This window comes from Sceloporus undulatus, chromosome 1 (genome assembly GCF_019175285.1).
Source record: "Sceloporus undulatus isolate JIND9_A2432 ecotype Alabama chromosome 1, SceUnd_v1.1, whole genome shotgun sequence".
NCBI classification, from domain to species: Eukaryota; Metazoa; Chordata; class Lepidosauria; order Squamata; family Phrynosomatidae; genus Sceloporus; species Sceloporus undulatus.
The window spans coordinates 1340125-1361919 of NC_056522.1; the positions used below are offsets into that span (position 1 = coordinate 1340125).

At 46.3% G+C, this 21795-nt stretch overlaps 1 protein-coding gene across 7 annotated transcripts in view; it reads right to left on the minus strand.

Annotated features, from left to right (window-relative positions):
* DNMT3A (DNA methyltransferase 3 alpha) overlaps positions 1–21795 on the minus strand; it is a 160789-nt gene that overhangs the window by 79021 nt on the left and 59973 nt on the right. For all 7 annotated transcript variants that reach the window (XR_006101619.1, XM_042447177.1, XM_042447178.1 and 4 more), the window contains 2 exons: positions 11695–11959; positions 1353–1399 (listed from right to left, as the gene is read on the minus strand). Coding sequence is in view for 6 of the 7 variants with exons in the window: in XM_042447177.1 (XP_042303111.1) it covers positions 1353–1399; positions 11695–11959 (312 nt within the window). In the remaining variant the exon portion in view is untranslated. The remainder of the gene's footprint in view (positions 1–1352; positions 1400–11694; positions 11960–21795) is intronic.

Consider the following 21795-nt stretch of genomic DNA (forward strand, 5'->3'; position numbering starts at 1 on the left):
AGCAACTGAGTGACTGCAAACACAGCTAATGGGAGAGCTAATGGGAACAACTTTCATTGTCTCACTCTCTGTATCGCTAGAAATTTGGGGATTGAAGGAAAACGTCATGAGTGGGTCTCATTTGGGAAGGGCAATTCCCTCATTTCTCTCTCCCGACCCCCCCCATAGCTACAACTTTGACCTATTCAGCTGTAAATAAATTTAAGTCCTTTCCTATTCCTATCAATGGTGGTCTGGGCTCATCCTTGCTAAGCAGAAGCCCCTCACTTGCCAATGAACACAACAACAAGCCCAGAATGAGTGCCAGAGGTTGTAAGTCATGGGCAGCCATTTAGGCTTGATTCCCCTCCACTATTTACCAAGAGTAAAACAGGTGTCAATATGGTCTCTCTGGGCACTCCTCACGGTGGCCAAAGTCCTCAGAGGTGCTTAAGGCAGACCAGTTCTGTTATCCTATGAGAGAGTGAGGAAAATCCTGGGGATGATTCCCACAGATCCACCTTGTGAGCTACACCTGCCTAATGGCATTCAAAAATGCCTCCACTTTCAGCCAAATAGCAGCCTACATGGCAACAAAACATGCTGGTATGTGGCCAAAAGCACAATGTTACTTCCAGTCGCCATTTTGGCAAGTATATTGATAAAAATGGAGTTCATAGAATGATAGAATCATAGAGTTGGAAGAGACCTCAAGGGCCATCCAGTCCAACCCCCTTCTGCCATGCAGGAAATCCAAATCAAAGCATCCCCAGCAGATGGCCATCCAGCCTCTGCTTAAAGACCTCCAAGGAAGGAGACTCCACTACACTTCGAGGAAAGAGTATGTTCCACTGTCGAACAGCCCTTACTCTCAGGAAGTTCTTCCTAATGTTGAGGTGGAATCTCTTTTCTTGGAGCTTGCATCCATTGCTCCATTGGGTCCTATTCTCTGGAACAGCAGAAAACAAGCTCGCTCCCTCCTCAATATGACACCCCTTCAAGTATTTAAACAGGGCTATCATGTCACCTCTTAACCTTCTCTTCTCCAGGCTAAACATCCCCAGCTCCCTAAGTCATTCCTCATAGGGCAAGGTTTCCAGACCTTTCACCATTTTAGTCGCCCTCCTCTGGACACATGGCTCCAGTTTCTCAATGTCCTTTTTGAATTGTGGTGCCCAGAACTGGACACAATATTCCAGGTGAGTTGTTTAAGAGAGAGTGAGAGATTCTAGGGTACACAGGAAGGTGTTCTTCACATGTTTTCCCCTTTACCTCCTGTCCTGAACATGTACACTTTTAGGGGCTAGGGAAAGTGGGGAGTGGGTACAAGACATGACCACAGAAAGGGGCCTGCCGGGAAGCAGAGTACTTGCCTCCATTTTCAAAGAGTTGTAATGGTTCTCCTCCTTTTCCTCTTTGCCTGAAAAACAGAGAGCAAAGAATCAGCACCAGGATCCACCAAGCCCAGTCACAGCATCATAGAATCACAGAATCACAGAGTTGGAAGAGAATACAAGGGTGATCCAGTCCAATTCCTTTCTGCCATGCAGGAACACAGAATCAAAGCGCCCCCCCCCCGAGAGATGGCTATCCAGCATCTGTTTAAAGACTTTCAAAGGAGACTGCACCACTCTCCAAGGGACTTTGTTGCATTGTTGAACAGTTACTACTGTCAGGAATTTCTTCCTGATGTTGAGGTGGAATCTCTTTTCCTCTAGTTTGCATCCACTGCTCCAGGTCCTATTCTCTGGAGCAGCAGAGAACAAACTTGCTCCATCCTCAATATGACATTCCCAATATTTAAACAGAGCTGTCATATCACCTCTTAACCTCCTCTTTGGAAAGGGCCGGGCAGGATAGGCTATGTTGCAAGTGCAAATATGTTCAAGTGGCACACCCACCTACGACACACACAAGCAAAGTAGGGGCATACACATCTGAGACCCCCAGTCAGTTGAGGAAGGAACAGTTTCCCCGATTCGCTGGCAGCCCAAATTTGTAAATCATTCCCCGAGACCAACATCCACCTATGTCCAACACCAGCCTCCCCTGCATTCCCTGGCAGGGTTTCAAAACCACAATCTCCATCACCCCCAGAAAGCATGCCCCTGGGGATGATGGGAAGTGTATACCAAATTAAACTTCACTCCTGCCTTATAGGTTTGGCCTCTTTTATTTGCTCCTTGATGTGGGTGATGAATAAATAATAGTCAAAATAAGCGTCAACTCCCCTATTTTTATTTCTCAGGCATCCATTTCTGCTCCTGCAGAAAAAAGGCACCTGGGTGTGTTTGATGAACTGAGTCCTATGGAGTTAGGCAGATGCCAAATGCAGAAGAGGGGAGGAACAATTTCGCCCGTGACACTCCCCATCTCAGAAATGCACAGTATTATGAGAAATGGGGGGATGAGAAATCCAAAACGGGAATAATTCAAGTTTCCTTCCACTTGCAGGAAGAGAAATTGACTCTGGAACAACTACAGGGGACTATTTGGGTCTGCATCTGCACTGCAGAAATAATGCAGTTGACATTGTTTTAACTGCTATAGCTTAATGCTATGAAATTCTGGAATTCGTAGTTTTGTAAGATATTTAGCTTTCTCAGTCAGAGAACTCTGGTGCCACAACAAACTACAAATCCCAGGATTCCATAGCATTGAGCCATAGCAAAGTGTCAAACTGCATTATTTCTGCAGTCTAGATGCAGCCTAAGGCAGTTTGGAGGCAAGGAATGACATCCCTTGTTTCTTACCTTCAGCCACCTTCCCGTTGAGACCCCACTCCACCCATTTCTCCTCTGTGCTGATTTAGTATTTAAAATATTTTAAAATACCAGTTCATGGCATTTAAAATATGTAGCCTTCCCAGTTGAAAGCAATCTTTAGGGCAGCTTACAAAATTCAAACACTTAGTAGAATGTGGCTTTGTAGACCAGAAAGATGGCAACACAGCAAACAATACCTGACATTTCAAAAAGACAACAGAGTTGCAGAGTCACAAAAGTCAAGTGAGCCTCCCCTAAGGGATTCTTGAGACCCTGAACCACAACTAATAAGATCCCTCCCCTCTTCCTCAACTGCCACTAACCAGTCCAATTCCATCAGAGGGTGTGTGGGCATCCGGATGCAGGTGGCATTATTCTTTCAGGCACCACGAAGGAGGGCAATCAGGAAACAATCAAGCTCTATGAGGGATGACTTAGGTCTAAACTGTACTGCAAAAACAATGTAGTTTGACACAGCTTTAATTGTCATGGCTCCATCCTATGGGATGTTGGGATTTGTAGTTTGCCGTGGCACCAGAGCTCTCTGACAGAGAAGGCTAAATATCTCCCAAAATGAAAATCCCAGGATCCCATAGCGCTGAGCCATGGCAGTTAAAGCAGACAGGATACAGGAAGGGCCTCTAAGTCAAATAGCGGTTAAATATCAGGATTTCACGATCTTAGAACTCTTTTTCTTACACCTGAAAATATTCTGTGTGGAACATTTAGTACAGACCCTTTGGTCCCACCTGCCTGATGAAGTGCAATCCTCACCACAGGTATCCTGAATCTGAAACCTTTGAAGAGCCCTTCCTATGGACCTGTCATCCTCTCCTGGCCATGTCCATGTCCAGGGGGAATGTGAGACAGGGCTGGGGACGATGGAACTCCCTGCCATGGGACGCTAGCTACCCCCCTCTCTACAGTCCCCATGAATTTCATGAGGATCTCTCAAGCAAGGAATCCCCAGAGGTAGTTTTGCCAGTTCCTTCCCAGGAAATACAGCACCTGGTATTCTTTGGTGGTCTTCCATTCAAGTACTAACCAAGGCTGGCCCTGCTTAGCTTCCAAAATCAGAAGGAATCTGATGCCTTTTAGGGTATTTAGGCCTCTTAGTTAAGTACACTTAACTATCTCTGTATATTTAGAGAGATCGTGTAGCACCTTTGAGACTAACTAAAGAAACAAGTTGGCAGCATGAGCTTTCCTAGACTTAAGTCTACTTCCTCAGATGCATTTGGTGGAGTGGAAGTAGACAGAAGCCTAGGAAAGCTCATGCTGCTTCTTTCTTTCAGTGAGTTTCAAAGGTGCTGTAAGATCTCTCTACATACTGATTCTACAGACTAACACAGCTATATGTTTGCATTCTATTTATGTATATGTGTATCTGCCTTCAAGTTGCCTTTTGACTTATAGTGAGGCTACAGAGTTTGTAGGGTTTTCTTAGGCCAGGAATACTCAGAAGTGGTTTTGCCAGTTCCTTCCTCTAAAACAGTCTGCAGCACCAGGTATTTGTTGGAGGTCTCCCATCCAAGTATTCACCAGGGCTGATTTAGACTCCAAGATCAGACAGGATCTGGCACCTAGAGGGCATTAAGCCTTTCACATAGAATCATAGAATCGTAGAGTTGGAAGAGACCCCAAGGGCCCTGATCCAGTCCAACCCCTTTTGCCATGCAGGAACTCTCAATCAAAGCATCCCTGACAGATGGCCATCAAGCCTCTGTTTAAAGACCTCTAGGAAAGGAGACTCCACTACACTCCAAGGGACAACATCTATGACAAGTGTCACAAACCCATGGCCACAACCATGTGTTTCCCTGTAAGACCAATGTGAATCTTTTGGAAACCCCCTCCTCACAATAACCTGGCCTGCAATGCCCAGACCGTGACTTTCTAGCATGGCCCTAATCCATGGGGGCAAGAGCTCACCATGGGAGCAAATACATTCTGGGCCAACTCTCAACTCTCCTGTTGAGAGGTTCCTTCTCTTTTGGCTCCTTTCCTTCCATTCTCCTTTCCAGGTCCCCTGGTTCCAGCATTTCCATCTCGGCCTGATGGCGGCAGCCCCTTCCCAACAAATGCAGGGAGCCCTCCTGCGTGTTCCTGGCCTGACGGCAGCCGAGGGCCAGACCCCCCCTTCCCCTCCACTCACCCGGCGTCCCGCCAGCAGGAAACCTAAGCTCCCTGGGAACAAGACTTGGCCATTCCTCGGCTCCACCCAAGGCCTCCTGCTCCGAAAATTCCTCCCAGACCCATCTAGGATAAAGAGGGGGCTTTTTTGGAGGTGGGGGGAGAGACAGAGGTAAGGACCAGGCAGGAAGGGACATGCAGCAGATCTTCTTGGGAAGGCTGCAGAAAGGGGCTGGAGAGGAGCCATGGGGAGAAGAGGGGAGTCCCATCTCATTTGTAGCTTAAAAGGAAGAATTTCACCCAGAGGGAGGAAGAAATCGGCTCAATCCTGCTATGCATTTGGGGTTCCTCTCTGTTTTGAGATGGAAGGTAGAGTGATCTCCCCAGGCAGAGGATTTAGAGTTCAGAAGTTACTTTTCAGCAAACAGATAGCCTTCCAATACCTCCCACTCAGCTACCCTAAAATTAGTGAGTTGTCATTATAGTGCTATTTTGAGAAAGTAGCAACCCTATACTTGATGTCAAAAATAAAATAAAATAAGATTTTAAAAGCCAATGCGATTTTAGGCTGCATCAATAGAGGTATAGTGCCACTCTATTCTGCATTGGCCAAGCCCCACCTGGAATAACACTGTGTCCAGTTCTGGGAACCACAGTTGAGAAACTGGAGCATGTCCAGAGGGAGGTGACTAAAATAGTGAAGTGTCTGGAAACCACGAAGCCCTATGAGGAAAGAATTAGGGAGCTGGGGATGTTTAGTCTGGAGAAGAGATGATTAAGGGGTGATATGATAGCCCTCTTTAGTACAGTCCGCCCTCCCCATATGCGGGGGATCTTTTCTGGACCCCCCACCCGCTTAAGGGGAAAAGAGTGTATGCTCAAGCCCCATAGAAAATAATGGGGCACGTGCTTGCGGCGGCGCGCAGGGTGCACAGCACAGGTACGTGCCCCATTATTTCTGCCAGGGCTTGCCTTCCACGAAAGCTCAAAGCTGTGGAAGGCAAGCCTGCCTATGGGGAGGGTGGTCTGTATTTGAAGGGATGTCACATTGAGGATGGAGCAAGCTTATTTTCTGCTGCTCCAGAGACTAGAACACACAACAATGGATGCAAGCTCCAGGAAAAGAGATTCCACCTCAACATTAGGAGGAACTTCCTGACAGTAAGAGATGTTCAACAGTGGAACAAATTCCCTCAGAGAGTGGTGGAGTCTCCCTCCTTGGAGTCTTTAAGCAGAGGCTGGATGGCCATCTGTCAGGGATGCATTAATTGAGATTTCCTGCATGGCAGAAGGGGGTTGGACTGGGTGGCCCTTGGGGTCTCTTCCAACTCTATGGTTCGATGAAAGAAAGGGAATGAAAGAAACAAATCATAGTTTTTGGTGTTTTTTTTGGGCTATGAGAATGGCCTCACAGAAGAGTTCTAGAACGGCTTATTCCTGACGTTTCCCCAGCGGCTCTGGATGGCGTATTCTCTGCTGATGAAATGTCAGGAATAAACTCTTCTAGAACACGGCCTCATAGTCCGAAAAACCCACGGAAAATATGAATGCTGGCCGTGAAACCTTCACAAAGAAACAAATTGCTGACTTGATTGCAGTAATTTGTCATTTTCACTCTTCTTTGTCAAGAAGAGTGAAGAGAACTACAGTCGGCCCTCCTTACACACGGATGTTTTATACACAGATTCAAGCATCCACAGTTTGAAAATATTCCCCCAAAAAAGTATAAATTTCAAATATCAAACCTTGGTTTTCCATTTCTACAAGGGACACCATTTTGCTATGTCATTCTATTTAATGGGACTTGAGCATCCACGGATTTTGTTATCCACGGATGGGGGATCTTGGAACCCAACCCGGCGTATAACAAGGGCCCACTGTATGTGAGAAGCATGCCAAGGGACCTTGCACCACCTTTGAGATTAACTGTGCCAAAAGTTGTAACACATGCTTTTATACACTTGGTCTACTTCCTCAATCCTCAGATGCATGGAGTTACTCTTTCCTTTCTCATTGGTCTGAAATAGCTACATTTGTTACTTTCACTTTCCTTTTTCAAAAGAAAAATGTCTGGAAAAGGAACTCCTTAAGCATAGCAATCCTTTACTTTCTCATTGCTTTGAGATAATCTATTTAGTTACTTTTACATTCCTGTTTGATAAAGAGAAACATCAGAAAAAAACAGGCTGCAAAACACAGTGAAACCTGCAACTGTAAAAGCAGGTAAAATAGTTCAAGTAACACTGCAAAATGGGGCGACATTGTCCCTTGGTATATTATGATTGTAACGTAGGTTTGTTACGCTTCAGCTATTGCAAACAAATAATTAATGCCAAGTAACTTGTTCATAAAAAGTTATTTCCATGTTCCCTGAACAGCGGGCCCCAATCCAGAAGTAACGCCTCCAGCACAAGCCTCCCAGGCCCATGAACAGAAAGCGATGCGCTGGAAGTGGCGCGTTACTTCTCAGCCCCTCAATCTGGGGAAGGAACATTGCCCAGGGAATCTTCTCGTTAAATATGTAGGTCCCATCTGGATGCTCCAAGTCAGGCATGGAAAAACTTTTCATGAGCTAGAGAAGTGTTCTGGATGGGCTGCATTCACACAACACAACCTGACCCGCTGCAGGCACACAACCCGTTGTATGCACGTGTTTGAAACTATGCCAAAGCTATGTTTAAAGGTAAAATCAAACAAAACCGCAATGAAATCTGCACTACTCCATTTGTACTGGGTGTAGGGCAGGGGGAGACAGCCATCTCCTTCAATACTACTTAGAGGAAGCATGCAACAGTCTTTTAAAAACCCTATTTAAAAACCCAATTACGCAACAATTAAAGAAATAGCACATGCATCCGTGGCGTGCGTACTGCCCTAAAGCAAACAACAGGGCGCAAGCATAGATGGATTTCCCTTTGCGTGGGGGGACTGGAACAGATCCCCCGCGTAAGGGAAGGGCCCGCTGTGCAGTGTTTTATTAGCATGCTTTTCATTTTCTTTAATTGTATAGTACTTTAAATTATTTTTAATGCTGAAAAGTCCAATGAATGAATCCAAGAGCATTCCAAGACTGAACCCTCCTTAAGCAACAAATGTTTTGGTGTCAAGAGGTGGGATCGATTCATCCAGTGAGGAGGTCGAAAGATCTAGTGATAGGATCAAGTGATCCAGTAAGGAGACCTCTTTGGTTAAGGGAAGGTCAAATCAAAAAGGGGTCTTATGAGTGTGGACAGCTGGCGGAATTGTGCCAGAAGTGGTGGGAGTTACACAGAAGGACAAGTAGTAAACCCTGAGGTAAAACGGTGGTGATGTTGAGCTTAGGACTAGGAGTCTGGAGATCGGGGTGCCATCCGCTCAGCCATGGAAACCCACACCGTCTCAGCCCCGGAAAAACCTGGGATGGGTTCGCCTCAGGCTTAGAAATGGCTTAAAGGCACAAAACAACCATAAAAAATGTAGGGGGTTTCCTACCCATTGGTGGTCTTGTGTCAAAGCAAAACAACATTGGACCGTCCACCATTCAACGGTTATTTTTAGGCATTCTTAAGGTTAGGATTCCCAAGAGACCTAAATACTTCTCTTAGGTTTATCAGATATGGAGCTAGAGAAATGATATGGAAAATGTTTATTTTACATGATTACCGCTGAACAAATGGTTTATGCGAAGAAATGGAAAGAAAAAGAGCCCCCAAATATGACAGAATGGATATGGAAGACATATGATCTTGTGGGAAATGATAAATTGACACACTTAATTAGATATGGATCAACAGACAAATCTGATAAGAGATAAATATTTGTTGATATAAATATTAAAGAAAGCAATGAAACAATAGACCTGAAACAATATTAAAAAACTTATTTGCATATCTGTATCTTTACTTCAGCCAAACAGAGGAAAATAAGAGGAATGAGGAGCAGCTGTAGAAAATTCATATTTATATTGTAAAAACCTTTCAGGAAAGGGACACTAAACAGGAAACAGTTCTATCCAACATTTAGGGGACAGGGAGTCGTTTTCATGTTGTTGATGTGTATATGTGAAGTGGGAAATGTGGGGAATTGTTACGCTACGTCTTTGGATTGTGTGTTGAATTTATGTAGGATGATGTTTTTGTTGATGTTGTGAATCTTTTAATCCAATAAAGGCCTGATACCGACAGGCCAAAATAAAGCTGCTTCGAGTCACTTTGGAGGTATGCTGTTTAAATGATACATGCATCCAAAGAGTCCAGAACTCCCACCAAAGCCACACTCCAGTCCTAAGAACTGGAGTGCAACTTTGGTGCAGCTTCCAGACTCTTAGGAGGCATACATCATTGAAACACCATACTTCCAAAGTGAGCTGAAGCAGCTTTATTTTGGCCTGTCTGTATAGGGCCAAAGCTATTTTAAAAAATGTAGGGGATTTCCAAGAAGTGCTAAAGAGACCCCAGCTAAGTACCTGAGAGGGGCTAAACAGTTTAAAAAGAAAAGAGTCAGTCTCTTGAGGTAAAAAGCTGTGGTAATTTAGGGGATTACCAAGAAGTAGCGGATGAAAAAGAAGGGTTAAAAGGTTTAAAAAGAACCCTGTGTAAGCCCTGAAGTAAACCTTGTGGTAAAGTAAGGGGGGATTACAACCAGGAGCCCAGTGAAACTCTCCAATAAAAACAAAGGAGCTGTCAGACCTCATACAAAAAGGGAAAGGTGATTTCTGAGCTAAAAGTTTATTGTGTAGTAGGAAATCACCTTACTGATAAGAAACAGGTATAAAGGAAAGTGCTTTAATACTTATAATAGTATTTCCTGAGGTAAACGTTTTGGGTAAACCTAAGAAAAGGCTGACAGCTAGGCATGCTTCTTGCACCTTCCCTTCTGCGGCAGGAATGCCTCTCTTTTTGGAAGAAGAAGAGTGAAAATCATAAGAAAGCAGTTTGGTTCTTTGTGAAGTCAGAGGCTTTCATGGCCGGCTCTCATCGTTTTTTGTGGGTTTTCAGGCAATGACGCTGTGTTCTAGAAGGGTTTATTACTCTCCCAAGAGAGTAAAATCAATTTTGGAAAGCCCAGTTCCAGGGGAAGAACTAGTGGAAGAAATAAGGGAGAGTGTAGACATCGCGATACCTGAAAGCAGAGATAGTGGGGAAGTATGGAAAAGAAAGAGTGAAGCGGCTAGGCTAGCCTTAAGGGAGAAAGAACCGCAATATGAGAATTAAGGGAAAGGGGGAAAGCAGCGGAAAACAAGCTTCCTCCATCCTTCATATGACAGCCCTCCAAACATTTCAACAGGGCCATCATATCACCTCTTAGGCTTCTCTTCTCCAGCCTCAACATACTCAGCTCCCTCCTCATAGGGCTTGATGGTTTCTAGACCCTCGACCATTTTGGTCACTCTCCTCAGGACAAGCTCCAGCTTCCCAATGGTCCTTTTGAACTGGGGGCCCCAGAACTGGACACAGGATTCAAAGGTCATGGGGCTACAAGCCTGGCTATCCCCAACCCTGCTCAAGGGTCATCTTGCCCAAGGAGGAGGAGAAGGCTAACTCATTGCATCAAAGGTTTCCCCGTAAGAGGCCCTGAGAAGCCTGGTTCTGGAGATGGTCCTCTAGGCCTCGTCTCCACACAGTCCTGAGGGCCTGGCGACTCCAGAACTCTGCTCTGTTACTCTTCAAAGAGTATTCAAAAACAATTTAAAGGGTTAAAAACCATGTTTCTTGGATGTAAAGACATCCTGGTGATTAGAATGGTGGAATCAAAAGCATTCTTAAGAATTCAGGACTTAATCCATACAAAATGTGCAGACTTTTAATCAGCATCTCTGCAGGAAACAGAATCCTAGAAGCCTAGAGCTGGAAGAGACCCCAAGAAGGGCCCTGATCCAGCTCAACACCATCAAAGCACCCCTGATAGTCTGTGACACTCAAAAGCGTTGTGAAAACGGCGCAGAGGCCTCGCTTGTGAGAGTCAAAAGTGCAAGCAAATCTTGAATCTTAGAATCCTAGAGTTGGAAAAGACACGAAAGGCCCTGATCCAGTCCAACCCCTTCTGCCATGCAGGAACTCTCAATCATAGCATCCCTGACAGATGGCCATTCAGCCTCTGTTTAAAGACCTCCAAAGAAGAAGACTCCACCATCCTCTGAGGATGTTGAACAGCTCTTACTATCAGGAAGTTCCTCCTAATGTTGAGGTGGGATCTCTTTTCCTATAGCTTGCATCCATTGCACCATTGTGTCCTATTCTCTGGAGCAGCAGAAAACAAGCTTGCTCCATCCTCAATCTGACACCCCTTCAAATGTTTAAACAAGGCTATCATATCACCTCTTAACTTTCTCTCCTCCAGGCTAAACATCCCCAGCTCCCTAAGTCTTTCCTCCTAAGGCATCGTTTCCAGGCCCTTCACCATTTTGGTGGCCCCCCTCTAGACATCTTACAATTTGTCAACATCCTTTTTGGATTGTGGTGCCCAGAACTGGACATAGCACACCTCTTGTGCTGAAAATAATATTCCTTCACTGAAACATTTTTTCTATGTAAAAATGTTGTTTCCTGCACAGAAAATGCTGTTTTTTGCAGGGAGGAGAGTCTACGTGTGAATTTCTGCACAGAGCAAATCTTGAACTTGAATAGTCTCCAAAAACTGTACAGTCTTCTAAGACTTTCTTGCAATGGGACAAAAATTGCTAATGCTACTCATTGCTTCCTTCCAGAATGAAACTAGCAATGAACAACATCCCTGCAGGGTGGGGTGAGAAGGTGTCCATGTTCAAGCACTGTGCTGCATCTGCTGCAAGAGGCCGGTCCAAACTCCCATCCCTACTCCCCCCATCGTCCCCCCTCACCTTCGCTGGCGGGAGGTTCAGGGCTGTCCTTGGGGGTGCAGCGCCCGTTCTCCAGGGCCCGACCCGTCTCCCTGTCCAGAAGGGTGCCGGGCTCGCTCTCGCTCCGCAGCCGTCCCTTCGGCTCGGCGGTAGTGGAGTTCTCTGGGCTGCCCATCTCCACATCTCCGTTGGGAACTTGCTCCATGGGGCTGGTGCTGTTGTGGGCAGGCCCCGGGGGGCACTTGGGTGCTGAGGCTGTGTCTTTGGGCGTTTCGCTGCTTTCCGCCTGAGGGAAGGAAAGGGAAATACCAGAGGGGAGAGGTGGGAAAAGAGAAAGTCCTTGAACAATAAGGCAAATACCTTAGAACAAATTTCAAAGAGATCACTGTACTGTCAATTGACCCGTTATCGATTTCAATCCACAAATGAAAGGGGTGGTGGTGGTGAAGCAACGCAGGAGCATCTTTAAGACTGGTTTATTTTGGCTTGAGCTTTTGGAGGCATGGAGTGAACTGAGAGTATTCCACCAGCATCCCTGAAGAGCGGAACCAAAATCCCCAGAAGTGAATGCTAAAATAAATTAATCTCAAATGTGCCGCTAGATTCTCCCCTCCCCTTTCCTTTTTGGCAAATCAAAGCCTTCACCCCTTCGCCATGTGGCAGCAGCACATTTGCTCATCCAAAGTGCACTTTATAATACAGAGGTCATTCATCTTGTAGTCCAACCATCCATTTGAAGAGGTGGGTTGAAATCCATTAAAACTCATGCAAAAATAAATCAGTCTTAAAAGCTGCTGCTGGATTTCCTACCCTTCCTTCTTTTTTATATTTTAGAACGGAAGTGTGAGAATCTGTGTGTGTGTGTGTGGTTTTTAAGAAAGCTGTTCCAAAACAGCTATAAAATTCAAGCAAATGAGTCTTTCTCAGGGGAGGTGTGAGCAGGGGCATGCATTCAACCATGTGTGTGTGCGTGTGTGTGGGCCTGCATGTCATGTCTAAACAACAGCAACAACAAATTGTGTGACACCTTAAAAGACCATCAAACTGATGAGAACTAAGGAGCTTTCCTGGCCAGATTCCCACTTCCTCCGAGGGACAAAAGCACATCCTCAGAGCAAGATGTACAGGGAGAAGAGAATCAGGAGGAACATTGGTAGTAGGGGCAGTGGTAAGATAAGTATTTTAATGCTCAGGTACCTAGCGGTCTCTGACAGCAGCAGCTAGCTCTGCATCCCTGACAATATCAGGCTGTCAGGTACAGAAGTCTAGCACTGTCACCTTTCTTCTCCTGCCTGATTTTTAACATGAATGAAACTCTGAAAGCTTGCATGATTTTATGCTTTGGAGTTGGCCCAATAAAGTTATCATTGCTTTGTGGATTTTGGATGTGGTATTTCACTCCATGTCAAACACAGAGACCCGAGTAGGTTTCCTGGCTTGGTATGTACAGTCATTATTGTGACCCATGATCATAGAATCATAGAGTTGGAAGAGACCGCACGGCCCCTGATCCAGTCCAACCCCCTTCTGCCATGCAGGAAATCCAAATCAAAGCATCCCCATTGACAGATGGCCATCCAGCCTCCAAGAAAGGAGACTCCACTACACTCTGAAGAAGGAGTGTGTTCCACTGTCGAACAGCCCTTACTGTAAGGGCTGATAGACATGCTGGTGTTGGTTGCTAACTAAGGAGTAGTTCCTTTTTTCAACAACTATTTTAAGATGCGTTCTCTGAAGATGCTAGATGCCACAGCTGCTGGTGAAACGCCAGGAATAAACTCTTCTAGAACATGGCCACAGAGCCCCCCAAAACCCACAAAAAAGTATGGATGCCGGCCATGAAAGCCTTCAACGTGTCTTCTAAGCCCTTTGAGCATTTCTGTTGAGATGATCTAGGACCAGCAAAGGACATCATTTCCCTTGGGATAAAAAAGTCAATGATGGGAAGAGTCTTTTAAGGCTTCTTGTGAAAAATTAGTGTGTGTATACAAAAAAAGGCTTTTAAAGGGGGAAAACCGTGTTCTTGTGCAACCTCACTCCCGCATGCTGTACAGAAGACACTGCATTTTCCCCATAACAGAGCTGTTTTCTGAACAAAACCTTGGCTTTTCCACAAAAGGCAAAGGGTTACAAATGAAATTTTTTACAAAATATATCATAGTGTGAAAAAGAATTTAAAAAGCACAAGAACTCTCCTGCTAGGCTAATATACTGGACTGCAACAACTTGTTTATATCTGCTGTTTGCTTGGCAAGGAAGCCTGGACACCTCCAGTCCTCAACTAGCCATTTGCTCCCCGCTTTCAGCCTTGGCAGGTGTCCTTGCGAAGGGCCACCTGGCCATTTGGTGTTGCTGCCGGGTCCCCCGCTGAGCTCCAGGCCCCAAACAGACCTCCCTTCCCACTCTCACACCCTACGCCAACATGCGCAGGGGACCTTTCTCAGGAGGCAGCTGGACACCTCCATTCCCGGCCACCATTTTAGACATAGCAGACCCAGCCCAACTATGGAACTCAGCACTTCCTGGGCAGCTGTTATTTCCGTAAGGACTCCATGAATTAAAGCAAGGGGGAGGGAGTGTTTAGTAGCTCCTTTTAGACAAAAGTTGCATCTACACTGCAGAATACAGTTTGACATCGCTTTAACAATAATAGCTCCATTCTGTGGAATTCTGGGATTTGTAGTTTTGTGAGATATTTAGCCTTTGTCATATCTGGTGCTACAAGAAACTCCAAATCCCAGGGTCCCATAGGATGGAGCCATGACTGTTAAAACAATCTCAAACTGCATTAATTCTGCAGTGTGGCAGCAGCCAAATTGTTCAATTTTAAGATGCATCTTCATGGATTTCAAACCATCTCTTAGATGTGCTGATAAAGAGTGAATAAAAGTTAGTAAGAGTTACTAAAAGCAAGGCAGGACTAGAAGGGGGTAATAGTTTTTTTTGTGGGTTTTTCGGGCTATGTGGCCATGCTCCAGAAAAGTTTCTTCCTGACGTTTCTCCAGCATCTGTGGTTGGCATCTTCAGAGAAAGGCAGGACTAGAAGGGGGTAACATTATGCGCAATGTTAAAAGAAACAAGATTTTGTCATAATCTGCCACAATGCCAGAACCCAAACCTGGGGTGTGGGCTCATCCACTGAAGCTGAATGGTGGGAGATTTGCACAGCACATAGTTAAAATGTGGAACTCCTTGCCACAAGATGCAGGGATGGGAGCCAACTAAGGTGGCTTTAAAGGGGGAGTGAACACATTCATGGAAGAGGATGGGGCCACCTCTGTCTCTTAATCCGAAAGACTATCCACCGGCTCCAGCCCCAGAGGGAATCTACTACTCTTCTTGCTCAGGAATATGAGGCAGAAGGCACAGTTGTGCTCAGGTCCTGCTGGCAGGCATCCCACTGGGGCGAATGGCTGGCCACTCTGTAAACCAAATGTGGGGCTAGACAGGCCTTCACTCTGATCCAACGTGGCTCTCCTTGTGTTTTTAGCATACTGTGTTTTATTGTACACTAGAGCATGTCCAGAGGAGGGCTTAGGGAGCTGGGTATGTTTAGCTTGAGGATGAGAAGGTCAAGAGGGGGCATGATGGCCTTATAGAAATCTCTGAATCTGAATGGATGCAAGCTCCAGGAAAAGAGATTCCAGCTCAACATTAGGAGGAACTTCCTGACAATAAGAGCTGTTCGACAGTGGAACACACTCCTTCCTCCGAGTGGAGTCTCCTTCCTTGGAAGTCTTTAAACAGGGGCTGGATGGCCATTTGTCCCAAGGAGTGCTTGGATTGAGTCTTCTTGCATGGCAGAATGGAATGGGACTGGATGGCCCTTGGGGGTCTCTTCCACCTTTATGATTCTATGAAACACCAGGCATCCTTGGCAGAGAAAATTGTCATTGTAGTTGCTCTTCTTTTTCTTTTCATGACTATTCCTTTACTGAATATACAATACAAACATTAATCCTTAAGCCTGGGTCTCTTCGTAGTTCACAGTCTGATTTCACATTCACTGCCATGGCCATGTCCACTGGAAGCCCAAGGTTTGTAGTTTTGGGTAGGCACTAGCACTGCGTTGAGAAAAATTCTAAACACCAAGCTACAAATCCCAGGATTCGATAAGATGGAACTTGGAAAGAGAAATCAAACTCCTAGAAACCAAAAGAACCTTGTTTCAGGCCCTCCACGGCCGTCAGCAGGGGTTGGCTCCCCCCCTTCTCCCCCACAGAACACCCCCACTTTTGACGCTGCCCTCCTGCCTCGCTCTCATTTCCCCTCCAGCCTCAAACCCACTTGCTGACTTCCTCTTTTCTACAAGGCGCATGGAGGGGGGGGGGGGTTGACAGCAGAAGGGCTTTGCTGCCAAGGCTCTCCCCTCCTCAGATCATGCAGCCTCCCATGAGAATGGCTGAGCCCACTGGCTCCTGGGGGCCACAGCCACCCTGGAGGCATCCCAGCTCAGAGGCCCAAGCAGAGGAGGAAGGAGGGGGCTGGAGATCCTGAACTGGCCTGGCCATGTGCCAAGGGACTGACCCGCCAGCCAGCCCTGGCTCCCAAAATAGCCTTCCTCTGCCTCCCCAGCCATGCCAAGCTCCCTGCAAAGGGAGAAGGAGCTGCCTGCCCAGAGGACAAAGGGTTTTGGCTGCTGGACTCATGCAGCCTCCTCTAGAGATGGCTGCAACCCAGATGGGAAGGTGCTCCAAGATGGCCTGAGACCTTCCATAGCTTTCCACTGAATGGTTGAAACCTCCTCTTCTTCGTCCTCTCCTTTCTCCCCACAGCTGTTTTGCTCTTTCCACTTTGGCTTCTTCTATGGATTATTAGGAGAGGGAGGAACCCTTAAAAGTATTGGCTCTCAAAAGCCAGGCAATGTGCAGAAAGGAGTAAAAAAAAACTCTCTCCCCCCCTCCTCTTGCTTTCCTGCCCACTCCTCTTACTTTCTCTCTCTCGCACGCACATACACCCTTGCAATGCGCCACTGAAGTTAGTGACAGCTGCACGAGCGCCATTTCAGCACAGCTAGTGCGGTGTTCTGCCAAAGACGGGGAATTCCCCCTCTGCTCCCCCACCACAGTGATGCACATGAAGCAGAATGGGAAAAGATGCACACAAGGCAACCAGTGGGCCAGAGAGATGCAAGGCCAAGGGCCTGAGAAAAGGGGGCTGCAGCCATTAAGAGCGGCAACCTGTTGGCTAGGAGTCTCCAAACACCACACAGAAGCACCTGCCAGAATCCTCTCGCCTCTCCAATGAAAGCTGGGGTAGAGTGGGCTGCAAGGGAGGGGGCAGCCATTTCCAAAGCCCTCCCTCCAGTCCCAGCTGCAAAGCTTGCAGTTGACACAGCAGCAAACAGAGCCATCTTGTTTCCAACTCAAACCGAGTCATCTTAGGAACTACCTATCCCGTGATGTTTTCAGTACCATCCTCATGGCTAATTTGGTGGTCTTTTTATCCCCACTGTTGTACCTTTGCTGGCTGCACAAGACCCTTCGCCCTGGAAAAGGGGCTGCCACAAGCAATCCTGCAGCCCCTTCCAGCTGTTATCGGACTGCAACTCCTATCAGCCCTTTTGTCACTGTTGTTAACTGCTGTCAAGTTGACTCTGACTGACTGTGCCCCTCTGAATGAGAGTCCCCTGGATATCCACTGCCCTGGCTCAATCTTGAAAACTCTTGCAAATTCTTACAGCAGCCAAGGCTTCCTTGACAGAGTCCATCCACCTGGAATGTAGTCCTCCTCTTTTCTTGCTGCCATTTACTTTACATTTTACAAGCATTATTGTCTTTTCCCATGTCTTTTCACACTGTCTCATGATATGTCCAAAGCACAATAGCCCCAATTGAGTCTTCTGCACTTCTAATAAGAGTTCAGGCTTGATTTGCTCTGTTATTGCTAACTACCCCTGAGCCAGCCCTATCTCATGGCGATCCTGTGGATGAGACATCTCCAAGACATGACTCACTGCTTTGCTCAGGTCCTGTAATTTCAGGCCTGTAACTATTTAGCATGCTGTCTTCTTCTCTTTCTACTTCCCTCCAGCTTTCCTAGGCTTATTGTCGTCTTTTCCAGTGAGCTGTGTCTTCTCATGATGTGGCCAAAGTATGACAGCCTCAGTTTTATCATCTTGGCTTCCAGAGAGAGTTCCAGCCTTTTCTGTTCTAGAATTCATTTGTTTGTCTTCTTGCCTTTCCACAGCACCACATCACAAATTTGTTGGTTTTCTTTCTGTCAGCTTTCTTCACTATCCATACATGGCGATGGAGAATACAATAGATTAGATGGTCCTCACTTTGGTGCTCAAGGTTACATCTTTGCTCTAGGATCCGTTTGTCTTTTGGCTATTCAAGGTGTCCACAGAACTCTTATCCAGCACCACATTTCATATGAGTTTATTTTCTTCCTATCAGCTTTCATCACTGTCCAGCTTTCACAACTATGCATAGAAAATGGAAATGTGATGGCCTGGACAATCCTGACTTTAGTATTCAGACATATCTTGACATTTGAGTACCCTGTCTAGCTGCTTCATAGTATCAATGGCACATGACGCTGTACCAGTACGATTTTACAGTCTGAAATGGTGTTGGGAAAAGCTAACTGTAGTGATGGCGGAAGGAGGACCTGTTGTCATCTGCTGCAATGTGTGTGTCATGTTTGTCTTCTTGCCAGAAAAGCTCAGTGACAGCACATGCAGAAAGTGCAACCTGGTGGCTCTCTTGCAAGAGAGGTCAATGCACTGCAGCTATCTGTCCTCATGTTCTCTTCACTGAACATGAGGACTTCCTCAACCCCATTTGGGAGAATGACAGGATATAACTGCAATAAATAAATAACAGAATACTAAAATGAGAAAGAAAAACAACAACATTGTGGTAGGAGTGTACTACAGGCCTTGTACCAAAACAAGATGAGGCAGTAGATGATGCGGTTCTAAAACAAATCTCAGAACTCTCCAAGAAGCAAGAACTGGTAATTATGGGGGACTTCAATTATCCTGATATCTGCTAGGAAACTAGCTCTGCAAAGACTTGGCTCTCCAAAAAATTCTTGATGTGCTTTGCAGATCATTTCCTCTTTCAAAAGGTGGGGAAAGGAACAAAGTGGAAGTCTAGGGATCCACAATCCTGGACTTGATCCTAAGCAATAAGGAAGAGTTGGTCACCGGAATCAAAGCAGCTTGTAGTTTAGCAGGAAAGTGACCATGTAACGCTAGAATTAGTGATTATGGGGCAGGCCAAAGAAGAGTAGAGTCAAACACAAACCTTGGATGTTAACAAAGCTGATTTTATCAAGGAAATACCGGACAGAATCCCATGGCCAGTGATGCTAAAGGAAAAAGACACCTAGCATGGGTGGAATTTCATGAAGAAGGAACTGCTAAAAAGCACAATCACAAACAATTCCATGGAAGAATAATGGGAAACACCTGAAAAAGCCATTCTGGCTGCACAGCACACTGAAAGGAGAAGTGAAAAGGAAAAAAAGAGGGTATATAAAGAATGGATGGAAGGCTGAATCAAGGAAAAGTAGAGCTATGTAACTGTCCTTGTAGGAATCGTGTAAGGAAAGCTAAAGCTCAAAATGAGCTGAGACTAACTGGCCATGCAAGGAGCAACAAAAGTTTTGGGTTTTTTTCCCCAAATATGGGCCCGAACAGACAAGCCAAATAAAGCTGCTTCGGTTCACTTTGGAGGTATGCTGCTTAAATGACACACATATCTTAAGAGGCCAGAAGCTGCGCCAAAGCTGCGCTTTAGTCCTTAGGCCTGGAGCATGGCTTTGGTGTGGCTTCCGGCCTCATTTAAACAGCATATCTCCAAAGTGACCCGAAGCAGCTTTATTTTGGCTTGTCTGTTCGGGCCCTATGTTCAGAGCAAGAGAATGATGAAGGAAATGATGGGCTGCTTTGCAGCAAGGATGGAAAAATGCTGACCAGTCACAATGAAAAGGTAGGACTTCTAAATACCTACCACAGAACCCCTCCCAACTCCAGGGTCCTATGATTCTGTGCTCAGGTGAATACAGGAAAAGACCATTCTAGTAATGGATTCTTGACATTTTCCCTGAGCTCCAATTTTGCCCTCTCCTCGTCATAATTTTTTTTGTTGCCATCCCAGTGCCTCTCTGTGCCAGGCTAAAGGGGCCAGGCAGCCATCACCCATTTGCCCACCTTCCATTTGCCATGCTTCTTTCAGCTCCTGCAAGAAGGGATGCTAGATGTTGTCACAGATGCCAAGAGTGGATGCTGGAGGACATATGCATGGGTGGCTCGAGGGAGGCCTCTCTCCAGTTGGCTAGCCCCAGTTCTGAACAAAGAAAGCCACTTTGGGTCTCTCCTTCAGCTCTCTCTCTCTTGATCCCTAAGGCTCATGGGGGGTTTCTTCCAAGCACCAGCTGAGAGGTTCCTTTGAAATGCTTAAAGTGTGCTCCTTATATTCTGGGGCATCTGCTCGCTCTCTCTCCACCCCCTATCTAACTCCCACTGTGTTCCTAGGAAGGCCAGGGCTAGCGTGGGAAAGAGCAACCCCTTGGAGCCACCAGAGATGCTGGATCCCACTGGGGGAATTCAGTGGGGCTGGCTCAGGCACTGCTTCTTTTGGGGAGGGCCTGGCAGTGATATTCCCCCACACACACACACACACAACTTATGTGTATGAGATCCTTGTGTTGTTTGCTGAAACTGGATTTCACCCTTCTCTTGGCTAGGGGCCCTGGTACATGACAGAACCCCAGATCCAGTCCTGACTTCCCCATGGGGCGCTCAGGTGGCTTTCCCCCAAAGTTTCCCCCTTTTCTGTGAGAACGGGAAGAGTGAAAAGAACACCAGTATACAGGATGTGAAATGGATGTGGGCAAAGTCTTCACTCACTTTGGCTCTTTGGCCCACTGCTAGTGAGGACATTTCTGTTCTGTAGCTTTTGTGGGGTGGAAGTCTTGAAGTAGCACAGGAGGGCCTGTTGCTTTAGTTTTTGAAGGGGATGAGTCCTCTTAGGGAAGGACAAGAATCAAATTAATCTGCAGAGCTAAGCAGGAAACCTTTTGTGCCCAAAGATGGTGTGCCATCCATGGCCTTGGCTGAGAGAGAGAAACTCCCAAGAGCTGATGCTGCAATTGCCAAGTGCTGGGTTTGCAGACAGTGTGGGCTCCCAGAAAGACAAATCAATGGGTCCCAGAGCAAAGCAAGCCTGAGCTCTCACTGGAAATCAAAATGATGAAACTGAGGCTGTCCCACTTTGGACACACTGTGAGACTACATGACACCCTGGAAAAGATGATAATGCTTGGTAGCACAGAAGATGCAGAGGACAAGAGGAAGACCATGCTACAGGTAGGTGGGCTCCAACAAGGAAATCAGGGCTACTGCCTGAGGAGGCAGGAGGGCTGCTAAAAATGGGGAGTCTTAAAAGTCTCTCCTTCAGAGGGCTACCATAAACCAAGCCTGCTTGGAGGCCTGAAACAAAAAGCAGTAGAAACAATGCTTGTTTAAGGAGAAAAACTATGGTTCTTATTAGGCAGAGATGCCTAGGAATAGGAAAAGAAGAATGCCAGGTTGCAAGTAGATTGCTTTAGTCCAGGAAGCTACAGCTGATCTGAATTTACAAGAACTGAGTAGGGCTGTGTATGACTGCAGCTCTTGGAGGTCTTCCATTCAAAGGGCCCCCGTAAGTCAAAATTCAACAGCACATAACAACGTAACAAATATTGTGTCCATTTCTGGGCACCACAGTTCAAAAAGGATGTGGACAAGCTGGAACATGTCCAGAGGAGAGTGACCAAAATGGTGGAAGGTCTGGAAACCACCAAGCCCTATGACAGGGGTGGGGAACCTACAGCCCTACAGATCCTAGCATCCCCATAAGCAGAGGAGTGACAACCAAGACCTCATGAGCCAGGTTAAAACTTCCTTCAGCTTGGCTGGTGGTGAGGCACGATGGGAATGGTAATTCACCAGAACCTGGAGGGCCGTAGGTTCCCCACCGCTGCCCTGTGAGGAGTGGCTTAGAGAGCTGGGTATGTTCAGCCTGGCATGATAGCCACGTTTAAATATTTGAAAGCATGTCATATGGGAAAAGGAGCAAGCTTGTTTCCTGCTGCTCCAGAGACTGGGGCTTGGAGTAATGGATTCAA